Source organism: Pagrus major, chromosome 7, assembly GCF_040436345.1.
Source record: "Pagrus major chromosome 7, Pma_NU_1.0".
Taxonomy (NCBI): Eukaryota; Metazoa; Chordata; class Actinopteri; order Spariformes; family Sparidae; genus Pagrus; species Pagrus major.
In genome coordinates, this window is record NC_133221.1 from 2,296,552 (window position 1) to 2,309,217 (window position 12,666).

Consider the following 12,666-nt stretch of genomic DNA (forward strand, 5'->3'; position numbering starts at 1 on the left):
TCTTATCAAAAGCATAAATCATAAAATGTTGCAGTTCTACCATCTGATTATGTCTTTTACATATATATATATATATATATATATATATATATATATATATATATATATATATATATATATATATATATATATATATATAGCAAAATAGTGCAATGAATGTACTTCCAGTGAGTTTTAATGACGATGATGATGATCTATGTTAATGAAAAGTCAGATAAATACCTTCAGTAGACACACAGAGGGGGGAGACAGGGCTGTGTGTTGTGTTTAGAGGAGGGACTCATTCGAATAAGTAAAAGTTTATCAGTGAAGAAGGAAGAGAGGCAGCAGTAACCCGTCAGAGCTTCAACATGACAGTTCATCACACTTTGATGTGCTTCTTCTTCCTCTGTGAGTACATGCACTTCATGTCTGTTACTCTCTCTTGTTCTTACACCATTTGTCAGTCCTGTAACAGTTTTTCACGAGTGTTTTTTGTTGTTAATCATGGTGATCAGAGCCACTTTGAGGGATATGTTCATATTTTTTCCAGTCTTTCCTAAAACAACCCTCACATGCCTGTTTGTACAGTTGAAGGGTCGTTAGTTGCTGTAATCGTTCTTCCAGGAAAAGATCCTTCAGAGGAAGTGATGAGTTCAAGATCCTTCTTCTAAAGTCGTAACCCTAACCCTAACCCTTGTAAAGTTGTTGTCCTTTAAAAGATGGTTCATTACAAGTCTAGTGATAAACTGTTCGTCAGGAAGGAAAATGAAGGACACAAGCCTCCCAGACTACTTTAAAACTCAAGTACAGCCAATATAAACGTTGTGACTGTTTAGAAATCCTTGCCAGCACTCTGTAAATCTCACTCTCTCTGTCTTTTATTTAAAGATTATTTGTCTTTTACATTATTATTTTCATCATCGATTAATCTGATAATTGTTTTCTGTTTCAGTGATTATGATTAAAAGTGTCGAAGGTGGAAGGAGCTGAAAACAATTGTTAGATTATCAAATTAGTTTGAATTAGTGAATTGATTAGTCAGTTAATCGTTACAGCGTTAATGTAATCTCTTGCTTCACTCCGACTGTTAGTTGAGTAAGTTGCAGCTTCACAACTTTCAAAATACTTCCTGTTGAGATTGTACAAGACGATATCACGAGATGATATCACATCCTACAGACAGATAAAAACCTGCAGCGTTTTGGAAACAACATGTTGATGTGATGGTTCCTAAATGAGTTGCTGCTCCTGTTAGTATCAGACGGAGGTGCTTTGAGCTCACAAAATTGCATTTTTTTTACCAGGCGCCTGAAAGTTTCCTCACAAAAACACGTGTTAAGTGTTCTGAAAGTACTTTCAGTGACAGTGTTATCTAATCTGAACTTGGACCATGTCAGACTATATGATGTAGACACATTGGGTTTTCAAGCTAATAGGGGCAGTTACAGCTCATCTGCAGGCTGATTTTTGCATCCAAAAATGTAGCCGCAAAAAATGAAAGAATTCCCACAGATTGATGGCAGAAGCATCGACTGTTTGACTGTAACCTTTCAAAAGAGCCCCAAACCGTGTCTGTACTCCAGGTCTGTGTTCAACAACAGCTTTGAATGAGCTTTGCATTGGACTGCGGGAGGTGTTTCAGGATGGTTTTACACGTTTCCAGGAATAAGATGCCTGTACTTTTACTTCAGTAGCATTTTGGAGGCAGGACTTGACCGCCGCTCGCCCAGAGTCAGCTGGGATCGGCTCCAGCACCAACGATAGGCAGCTGCAACATTTAAGTGATATGTACATTTATGCATCAAAAGAACTATAATACAATAATATAATATATCACTAACAGGGGCTCATCACATTTTAATTGTTAAACGTTCGTAGAAATTCGGAATGAGTGACTTTATTATCTCTACACCAGGAAAGACTCATGAAAGACGTCCACTGACCCGGTCTAACATGAACATTAAGGTACAGTGAAGGTTTCCAAGAATGTGTTGTTGTCATCTGTTTTCCTGTCATCAACACTGTGGTAGCCAAATGACGTATGCAAATCTATTTCGGAGGAATAATGTGTCACAGGTGGACAGTAACGTATTGAAGCAGTGTCAGCTTTAATGAGCTACATCAACAGCCACAAGTCTGACGTCTCACATCAGAACGAACAGAGAGCCGACGAAGATGGACGCAGTCCTGCTGCTCATCATGGCTGCATCAGGTCAGTAGTTTATTTGTTTTATAGATGTTTATATTCTTTTATTACAGCACAAAACCTTGTGGGGACAAAACTGTCATCAGAAGTCTAAATTAAAAATGATGTCCCACATTTATATAATCCTTCTCCTTTGGTTGACGCACAGACTAATGCAAACTGAATCCTCTGAATTTGATTTCTTTTACCCTGAAATATTTTGTGGTCACGCTGCAGCTCTTACAGTCTTTAGCTTTCTATTTTTTCCAGTCCAGCTTTGGTGTGTGCCGTTTACAAACCATCACTGAGTTCCTCAATATTTCTCGACGCTGAACTGACTTTTAAAACAAAAAACAATAAACTGGGATCTGTCTGAATAAAGCAGGAACCAATCACAGCTCTCATTTATTCTTAAAAATGCAATTAGGGATGATTCAATCAGTTCATTAGTATGTATTTTAAATATTAAAATTCTGAGTTTGAGTTTCTTCTCCAAAACTACGTAGTGCCCCTTTAATGATCAGCCTCTGTGCATGAGACGCATGCTCTACCACTTGAGTTACTGGGACGTCCCAGAGAAACACTGGTGTAATATATAACTATGTATTTTATTGTATTTCAGGTTGTCATGTGTCTTTAGACTAAAATCTTCATCTGAATAACAATTAAATGTGCTGCAGTAAAAGTCTGATATTACAGTGAAATGTAATGGAGTAGAAATATAAAGTTACATAAACAGAAATACTGCAAATTGTCCTTAAAGTGTCAACAGACACCCCCAACCCTGTCACTAGTTTAAGTACAGTACTTAAGTAAATGACTTTGTTACATTCCACAGCTGATTTTACTGACAGAGACAACGACACACCTGAATACACTGAAATGCAACGTGACAAAGTCCAGATGATTCATAGAAGTCATGTTTCACCCAAATGTCACCAGTATGCATGTCTGTCTCTACAGGGCTGAGTGCTGTCTCATCACATGTCCCTCGTCAGTACCATGTTGTTTCTGACCTGAAGAACATGACTGAAGCTCAGAGGTACTGCAGAGAGAAATACACTGACCTGGCAACTATAGACAACATGGAGGACGCGAGGATCCTGATCGACATGGCAACTAAAAGCAAAGTGTCCAATGTGAGTTCACTGATGTCTTTCTTTAATATCAAAGCCATTTTTGACAAACATGTAAATGACACGCAGGTTGAAAGTTTTGCACTTCCACATTGGTGTAAAGTCAGTAGATACATTTTGAAGTAACATTTTGAGGTACTGTACTTGTACTTGAGTATTTCCATTTAATGCCACTCTGTACTTCTACTCCACTACTTCTCAGAAGGACATTGTAAGCAGCACTTTAATCTTGTGTCTGATTAAGGTGCAGCTTGAATCTAAACTACTCCTACCTCTACCTCTAGAAAACGCCTCATATTTATTTGTTTACAATATGAAATGTACTCATAGACTATATGTCTACATATGTCTATATATGTATACAACGCTCTTTCCAAAGAAGTTGGGACGTTGTGTAAAATACAAATTAAACAGAATCGGGGAATGTGATAATTTGCTGATCCTTTTTGACATAAACTCAATTTAAAACCGTACAAAGACAATTTATTTATTTCATGTTCAGCTTCACTGATTTGTGTAAATATATGTCTATTCTGAAGCGACGCGTTTCAAACAAATTGTGACGGGGCAACAAAAGCCTGAAAGTTGTCGTGTTGGAAGCTTCCACAGGTGAACAGGTTCATCGGTAACAGGTGATCGTATCATAATCGGGTATGAAAGGGGCGTCCTCCAAAGGCTCAGTCGTTCACAAGCAAGGATGGGGCGAGGTCGTCAAACACATGATTGTATAAATGATTTTACTACATGAGCTCAGGAGCAGCAGGACTGAAGTCAGTTCTTTGCAAATGTTTGCATTGTGTCTTTATTCTACACAGCGTCCCAACTCTTTTAGAATCGGGCTGTGAAGTGTTTTTAATATAAAACTCCCTCGTTGTGTTTCACCAGACTGAGTGTCCCTGTTGAGCTGCAGTGGATGGAAACAAAAGGAGGGAATGTTGTATTAGAAAGCCTGTCACTTTGGAGGATATGAACTGGATCTGTGTCACTCAGACTGCTGAAGCCTCAGATTAACTTCTGAGTGTATATTGTGTTGCCGTGTAATAAATGTGAGGCTAAAGAAAGATATATTAAAATATTGCTTTCAGTTTTTCTGGATCGGGCTGTATGATGACGTGAACAGCTGGAGGTGGTCACTGTCAGACACCAGTTTCTACAAAGACGGGGAGACTGAGTTCAGACAGTGGTGGACTGGAGAACCAGACAACGTTAACAGTAGAGAGCACTGCACACGGATGTATGATGATGGACGATGGTACGACTTTGATTGTAAAACTCGCCTTCAGCCGGTCTGCATGGATGTCAGAGGTGAGAACATTCAGTGAAGTTTAAAACACACCAGTTCAGGTTCTTGAGCTCTCCCTCATTATTTGGGCCGATACAGGATCAGTCAGTCAAACTTTATTTACAGCACCTTCCATCAAAGTTAGTACAATTCAAAGAGCTTTACAGACGACTTACAAGCCAATAAGGCAGCAATTAATATTGATGATTTGACAGCGATGCAGGTGAGAATGAGAAAAAGAAGCTTGTCAGTGATGAATGACTTGTTTGGGTGGAGCAGATAGAAGAGCATTGTAATAGTCCATCCTGCTGGATTTAAAAACATGCTGCAGTCTCTGAGTCACTCAGACGGAGACGTGGCCGCAATTTAGCTGTTTCAGATAATAAAAGGCAGATCTGGCTCCACCCCACATGAAAGCAACTGAGTACATGTACTCTATTACTACGCTACTTTATTTACTGTGTAACTTTATAACTCCACTGGATCTCAGAGGGAAAATGATGTATTTTTGAATTGACTTCATTAACTCAACAGCTGTAGTTACTTGTTACTGTTCAGATGAATATAAACATTAAAAAACATATGAGAAGCTTATAAAATACAACACATTGTTATATATTGAACTACTTCCCAACCTTCTTGTTTCTTTGTGCTGGTGACCTCTGACACAAAGCTCTGTCTACTGGAGCTTCTTGTCATGTTTCACATGTTCATGTGTTGTTAGTTCCACCAAAGAAACATTTCCCCACTAAACTTCTCACATGGTGACGTCCAAAGAAGTCAGATGATCCAATGTTTTATGTGAAAGCAAATATTGGAGGAAAGTTAAAGAAAAGAAAAACTGAAGACAGATTTGTGCATCAGAACTTTTTTCTTTTCTTTCCTCTCCCATCAACCATCTGACGAGCCCTCAGATGTATCTGGTGACCCTTCAGAGGGGCCCGTATGTTTGTGTTTCAGAAATCTGAGGAAATATTCACATGTAGAAAAAATAATGTGTCAATCTATTAGATGTAGATTTTAAGGATGTGATTATTAATGGGGAGAGACTGTGAAGAAATACTCAGTAACATTTATTAAGATGATCATGTCTTCCATTTTTATTTTACAAAGTCATTAATTCAGTGGATTTATAATGCTGTGAATACTGCCACAGACACGGCATGGATGGTAAACTGTATGTTATAGTACCTCTGCACAGCACTGTGCTCTGTTTTCAGGGCTGAATGTGACGTTTGTCCTCATCAAGACTCCCATGACCTGGACTGAGGCCCAGAGCTACTGCAGAGATCACCACACAGACCTGGCCAGTGTGAGGAACACAGCAGAGAACCAGGAGGTAAAGGACGTGATACCTTCAGGACAACGAGCCTGGATCGGCCTTTTCAGAGACTCCTGGAAGTGGTTGGATGGAAGTAACTCCTCATTTAGGTACTGGGATCAAGATGAACCTAATAACCATGATGGTGTGATAGAGGATTGTGTGATTGCAGAGTTACCCACCTCTGGAAAATGGTGGGACATTCCCTGTGGCCTGAAGAAACCGTCCGTTTGCTACAGCCTACGTGAGTGTTAACTCTTTATTCAACTTGTATTAATATTTGTATTTTGGTTTAATTTAGCATCAAATGTCCTTTTGATAATGTAACAAAAACAACACAAAACATAAAGTTATGGACAGAAAATAAAATGTAAACACTCCTGATGTTTATCATTGACATGAAATTATCTGTAAAGTTAGCAAACAGATGCCACAGATGGAGGACAGAGCCACATGTTCCCTGTCATTGTTCAGACTGATGAGTCAATATTTATATGAACAGATGTTTTGTAGTTGTAGAATGACACAATGGACTTAATGCAGTGGTGTAACAGTATGAACGACTGTGTGTTTGAATACAGCTGCAGTTCAGACAACAAGCAGCAGCAGCAGCACATCCAGCAGCACATCCAGCACCACATCCAGCACCACGCAGCCTGACGCCGGTGAGTTCTGTTAATTGTATGTTACTGTGGGCATTGTCTACATTACATACATAATGAGATATTTTACTTCAGCTGCAGTCATAAATCCAACTCCTAATCTTGCCTCGGGCACCAAAATGGCGAGAGCCGGCCCTGAGGGCAAGAGCATTAAATCACAGACAGTTTGTTGCACTTTTGGAGGAAAATGAGACTGAACATGGTGACATAGTCTACCACACAGCTGTCAGGTGGCTCAGCCTGGGCAAAGTGCTTAAAAGAGTATGGGATCTGAGAGAAGAGATTCAAGAGTTCTGTGTGAGCGAAGGGAACGACATCCCACAGCTTTCAGATTTTTAAAATGAGAGAAAATTAATATTGAGCAGAATTAAGTTCAAATTATTGTTGGTCCGGCCCTCCAGCACAGCTCGGGTTTGTCATGTGGCCCCTTGGAATAATTATTTACCCACCCCTGCTCTAAGGTTAAAGGGGACTGGTTTGGTGTAAATAACAACTATATTAATACAGGGGTCTACCAAGCCCAGGGGGCCAGAGGTCTAGAGGGGCCAGGAGCCCCAAAACATTTGTGGCATGTGAGCAAGGATGGATTACTGAAGGGGCCCTGAAGCCCAAGTCGTTGTGTGAAGTAACTACCTCAATAAGCCAAAAAGCAAAAGGCCATGAATCTGAACGAGTTTAGGTATTGCCCTTCTCCAGCTGGCCATCCCATAATGTACCAGAATACAGGAAATCACATCTACCAAATTCAGAATTTTCTGGGGGAGGACCCGCAGACCCCCCCTCCCCCATTTGCACCCACTTTCGTACAAATAAGGTGTGTGTGTGTGTGTGTGTGTGTGTGTGTGTGTGTGTGTGTGCGTGTGTGTGTGTGGGGGGGGGGGGGTCCTTGTGCATCTGTGCCCAGGGGGACAGTAGTTCATAATCCGTCACTGTATTAATACAGTTTATAATGTAACATTATAGTTTGACATTTGTGTCAATAGTTGTCAAGCACAGGTGACTCCGCAGTGGTGGGAGGGGGGCCCCAAATCAAATTCTGTTTAGGGCCCCCAAAAGGCTTGGGCCGGCTCTGAGTGCAGGTGTGAAGGGGAAAGCAGAGTGGGGAGGAACTCAAAAAAGACAGAAGAGTTAGAAGACTGTTAACCACAGTCGCACCAACGCAAGACTCAGTGATGTAATGACTCTTCCTTCCTTTTTAGGTTCCAGAGCAAAAGACACCACAAAAACCCAGAAAAGCCTAAAACACAGAGACGACAGGACCCTGACACAGTCATTACTCCATCAAACACAAATGGCAACATCCAAACTTTAATCGAAGCAGCAGGAACATCAGTTATTCCAACTTTTTACAGCTGACCAATCATGAGCTGCTTGTAACTTTTTAAAGGAACACTTCACCCAAAAATGAAAATATCAGCCATCATCTCCTCCCTCCATGTTGACATAAAGTCAGGTGGTCTCGTAGTCCACAAAACATTTCTGGAGCTTCGCAGCAAAGCAGCGACGCAGCATTCTGCTGAACAACTGAAGCAGCTGGAGACTTGATTTAAAATGATAAAAACAAAGCTAGTGAAACAGGAGCTGCCATACTGAGTGGGACTTTAGCTCTCTATAGAGTTCACAATATGGTGGACCAGAGTGTAAAATGGCTGCACATAAATAATTTGATTCAGGGAGGAACGTATGACGAAGCATTTCCTGCAGCCTGGTACAAGAATGCAGAGTTACTCGCTGTCCCCGGTGTGCTGACTGAACTTTTTTACAACAAGCAAGTCTTCTACAGTACGAAACAAACCTTTCTTCTCCTCCACCTCTCACAGACGTGCTGCTGTGTCTGGTCGGGATTCTCGTCATCGTTGTGATCATCTTGGGGCTGGTGCTGACCATAATCTGCATTCGGAGGAAACTCAAACCTGATGGTGAGGCAACTTCCCATTTCTCACTAAAAAACACACGCACATCAAGCTTTTAATCACTTACTGCCACGAGACACGTTTCAGTTTGACAGTGCAGCTCTGGACCAAAAAAAAAGGGGGCACGACACACACACACACAGCTGGGGGAGTCCATACACAACATTTAATGAACACAAACACATGTTAAAGACAATTCACTGAAAACTAGACGAGGAAGCAGGGGAGAGGGAGGGGGGTGACAGTTCAGGAAGAAATTTGGAAACACGTAACATCATGTGATTCATTTGGTTGTGTGTGTGTGTGTGTGTGTGTGTGTGTGTGTGTGTGTGTGTGTGTGTGTGTGTGTGTGTGTGTGTGTGTGTGTGTGGTGTCTTATCAGTGGCTGTTTTCCTGTTTCTTCAACCTAAGTAGTCAAAGTGCACTTTCAATAGTTGCTCATTCTAACAGACAGAAACGTTTGGTCTGCTCCACAGGCTCGAGGACCACAGGAAACTCTGCCGGTGCAAACATGGAGGTGACTTTCTACAACTCTTTTTTACTGTCAATGCAAAGTCAATGCAAATATGATGCAAATCACGCTGATACATTTAGCTGTTCAGTTTCATGCCTGTCAGTCACCCAGGTCATGGTGATTCTGGGTGCTGTATCGTGGGTAACTGGACGTGTCTGAGTTTCTTGAAGACGTTTCACTTCTCATCCAAGAGGCTTCTTCAGTTCTAACTAACTTGGAGGAGTCGCAGGCTTTTAAACTCGGTGTGGGAGTGTCCTTACAGAGTCGTTTTGTCATGTGGGTTGCTAAGGCCAGATGAGCCCAGGTGTGAATGGTTGTTAAGCTGTCTGGGGAGGGAACTCAGTGCTGCACTGTAGCTGGGTGATAAGTAGCTCCAAATGAGTCCAAATGAGTGTACAGAACATAAAAAAGCAGCTACAGTGAACTCAAATGCTGATAATATTCAGATCAATATCAGCAGAAACCAGACGGTGTCCGCTCCAAGAAGAGTCTTTACTTTGGGTCTGTTTTCATGATCTGTTAACGATCTGACTGTGTTCTTATTTCTTTCAGATTGGGCTCTATGAGAACTGTTCTCCAGAGTCTCCATGTGAAGACTCCACCTACGAGAGCCTGGATCCAGTCAGCAGGGATCAGAACCAAATCTACTCCACGCTCGCAGAACATTACTGATACTGTTTGGACCCAAAGGTCCAGTTTGTCTGGAGTAGTGCAGCTTGAAAAAACACACATGCAAATAGATGTGAGCAAACGTTAAGGTACATGTGGTTGTACCTGCAGTGGGTTTGTCTTTATGCCGTGTTTGTGTTGTATAACTGGAGAATGTGTTTCTCATTTTGCTGTTGTGTTACTTCTTTGCCATGTTTTCTGTGTAATGATCAATTCTTGATTTGCTTTTTTTGATTAAATGCTTTGCTTGACCTCTCAGGGCCACCGTAACCCTGTGGTAAATGGACTTTCTTTTTTCATTGCTGCCATTGTGACACATTCTGTATTTTAACTTCCATATTTTTGGCTTTAAAACGTTAAAAAAGAGTTAAAAAGTCATAATTAGGAGATTTAAAGTCATACTTTTGGCATTAGAGGGCATAATTATGAGATAAATAGTCAACAGCATGAGATGAAAAGTCACAGTTAAGAGATAAAAGTCAGAATTGTGAGATAAAAAGTTATATTTATGGCATTAAAGGTAATAATTATGAGATTTAAATATGTTATAATAACAGTGAGAATAAGAAGAATTAAAATAGTACATCTAAGTTGTTTTGAGTTTAAGCTCAGATGAAGTCCAAATACAAACAGAGGAGTATGAAAGGTCGACGTGACGACATCTCACAGACGACCACACTGTTAATGACAAACAGTCGATCAAGTTTTTCATCTTTCCTCACAGAAATGAAAACTTCTCACCCTCCAGTCGGCAGTAGCGCCTTGTCCTGGTGCTGCTTGACCCAAACTCAAGAAATAATCAGGTTGATGAGGAGTAGTGTCGTGTCAGGTAAAACAGAAACAGGTTACACTGAAGTAAAAGACCTGAAAACTGGACTAAAGCTGGATTCACCTCAGCTCAGATCTCCCAGCATGCCGAGGGAAAGTGTTGTTCAGAGAGAGTCCTGGAGGTGGCAGCATTAACACACACCGAGAGAGAGAGAGAGAGAGAGAGAGAGAGAGAGAGAGAGAGAGAGAGAGAGAGAGAGAGAGTGTGTGTGTGTTGTGTCTCTGCCCAGTCTGGTTTTCAGAGCGTCCAGTTTCTCCAGTGACCACGTCGACATGTCTCTGTCTCGCTCACATTAGTCGACTCTCTTCGTCAATAATCGATGAAAACGACTGAGTGTGTTTAAATTCTTCCATGAGATTCCTCAGAGTGTTTCCTGCGTCAGACTGTACTGATATTTCATCAGGGCATCATGAGGCAGAGTTTGACAGGCTGCTGTTTCTATTGATTAACTGTCACACTCATCTGTAAATCACACGCAGGGACACGAGCAGGGACGGATCAGAACCACCGCAGTCTGAGTGCAGAAGTGACTTTAATCATCACCGGTATTAGACTTTTACTGTACTGGTGCTTTGTTTTGTGTTGCTTGATTTCATTTAGAAACATGTTGTGTATCTGAAGAGAAAGTTGATGCTGGACTGAACGATCATCACCTTCATGACAGCAGCTCATCAGAACCGGACCTCCTGAGAGGACAGTTTATCTGTGTCGCTTTATGAGACAACATTGGTTTGATTTGGAAGAGAGGGGAAGGAAAAGTTTGGACATTTTGGGAAATATGCTTCACTTTTTTGTGTAAAAAATATCAGATATCAGATCACTTAAAGGTCTAGTTTGTAGGATTTAGTGGCAAGTTTGCCTTGATTAAAAACAAAAAGTCATGAAATATGAGATGAACAGTCAAAACAATGACACAAAAAGTCATAATTATGGCAATAAAGGTCTGAATTATGAGTTAAAATGTCAAAAAGGTGTGTTAAAAGGTCATAATTCTGAGATAAAAAGTCATATTTATACAATTAAAGGTAATATTTTTCGGATAAAAGACATAAAATATAAAAATATGAGATAAACAGTCAAAACTACAAGATACAATGTCATATTTATGAGAAAATGTGTCAAAATTAGGAGATATAAAGTCAATTATGGCATTCAATGTCATAATCATGAAATAAATATTCAAAATTATTAGATAAAAAGTTGAAAATATGATACATTTTTGAATTTTTATCTAAGAATTTTTCCATTAAGCTTATTTATTGTTATTTCATCTTCTTCCGGGCCTCCACAGGTTGAACCTCGCCTCGTTTCACCCTCCTCTACGGTGGCCACTCATAGTTTCAGGCGATTATGACACTGATGACAACGTAAGAATGAACATTATAAAGCTTCTTCCTCATCGTACACACTGCACACTGTGACCAGTAAACTATAGAGGTGCTGGTAGATGGATGTTGTTAGCCCTGTTTTCCCTTTGTTTCCCATCTTTGTGCTAAGCTAAGTTAGCAAGTATTGTACCAAAATGTCAAAGTTTTCCTTTCAGACGGAGGAAAAGCTTAAGAGTTGTTGAAGGACTCATTTTAAATGAGCATATGTTAGACGAGGATTAAACCTTTGACAACATGAAGGTAAAAAGTAGTTTAGAGCTGCTGCTGGTCAGGATCAGGTTCAGGGAGGACATTAGGAAATGAATAAAGTACAACTGTGTGTGTGTGTGTGTGTGTGTGTGTGTGTGTGTGTGTGTGTGTGTGTGTGTGTGTGTGTGTGTGTGCAGCAGGGTGTGTTTTACAAGGAGAGTAAAGGCGGCAGTGGGCGCAGGATTCATAAGCCTAATGGGTCTAATTGCCTTACAGGATTTATTGCTGTGTAATTAAATAAAAGTGTGAACTCTCGTTCATCTTTTCATTTCTCCTCCTGATCTCTCTCTCCATCAGCGCTGCTCGTTCTCTCCTCTGTTTAACTCGTCGTTTACTCTCTCTCTCTCTCTTTACAACAGGTCGTCTTTAATCTGTACAAGGTGTGTGTGTGTGTGTGTGTGTGTGTGTGTGTGTGTGTGTGTGTGTGAGAGAGAGAGAGAGAGAGAGAGAGAGAGAGAGAGAGAGAGAGAGAGAGAGAGAGAGAGCTGCAGTTTCTTGGTGTTCTGTATTCCAGTCATATCAGCTGAGTCACACTT

At 40.7% G+C, this 12,666-nt stretch overlaps 1 protein-coding gene across 3 annotated transcripts; it reads left to right on the forward strand.

The window, feature by feature from the left end:
* Positions 1–345: 345 nt before the first annotated feature.
* LOC140999182 (C-type mannose receptor 2-like) lies at positions 346–9,934 on the forward strand. Of its 3 annotated transcripts, XM_073469462.1 has the most exons (10): positions 346–390; positions 1,898–1,947; positions 2,043–2,194; positions 3,131–3,306; positions 4,389–4,608; positions 5,806–6,150; positions 6,488–6,571; positions 8,389–8,487; positions 8,958–8,998; positions 9,548–9,934. In XM_073469462.1, the coding sequence occupies exons 3-10, from the start codon at positions 2,158–2,160 to the stop codon at positions 9,665–9,667; spliced, it is 1,122 nt and encodes a 373-aa protein (XP_073325563.1). In that variant the 5' UTR covers positions 346–390; positions 1,898–1,947; positions 2,043–2,157; the 3' UTR covers positions 9,668–9,934. The 3 variants fall into 3 exon arrangements, with proteins under 3 accessions (XP_073325563.1, XP_073325562.1, XP_073325564.1); XM_073469461.1 differs by lacking the exons at positions 346–390; positions 1,898–1,947 and having other exon boundaries at positions 1,960–2,194; XM_073469463.1 differs by lacking the exons at positions 346–390; positions 1,898–1,947; positions 8,958–8,998 and having other exon boundaries at positions 1,960–2,194; positions 9,548–9,633.
* Positions 9,935–12,666: the final 2,732 nt, after the last annotated feature.

Bases quoted from the DNA above. Each gene is read 5' to 3' on its own strand.
- LOC140999182 (XM_073469462.1), top strand. From the start codon at position 2,158: ATGGACGCAGTCCTGCTGCTCATCATGGCTGCATCAG. The intron at 2,195-3,130 runs GTCAGTAGTTTA...CTGTCTCTACAG, and splicing joins GCTCATCATGGCTGCATCAG to GGCTGAGTGCTGTCTCATCA. The intron at 6,572-8,388 runs GTGAGTTCTGTT...CACCTCTCACAG, and splicing joins CACCACGCAGCCTGACGCCG to ACGTGCTGCTGTGTCTGGTC.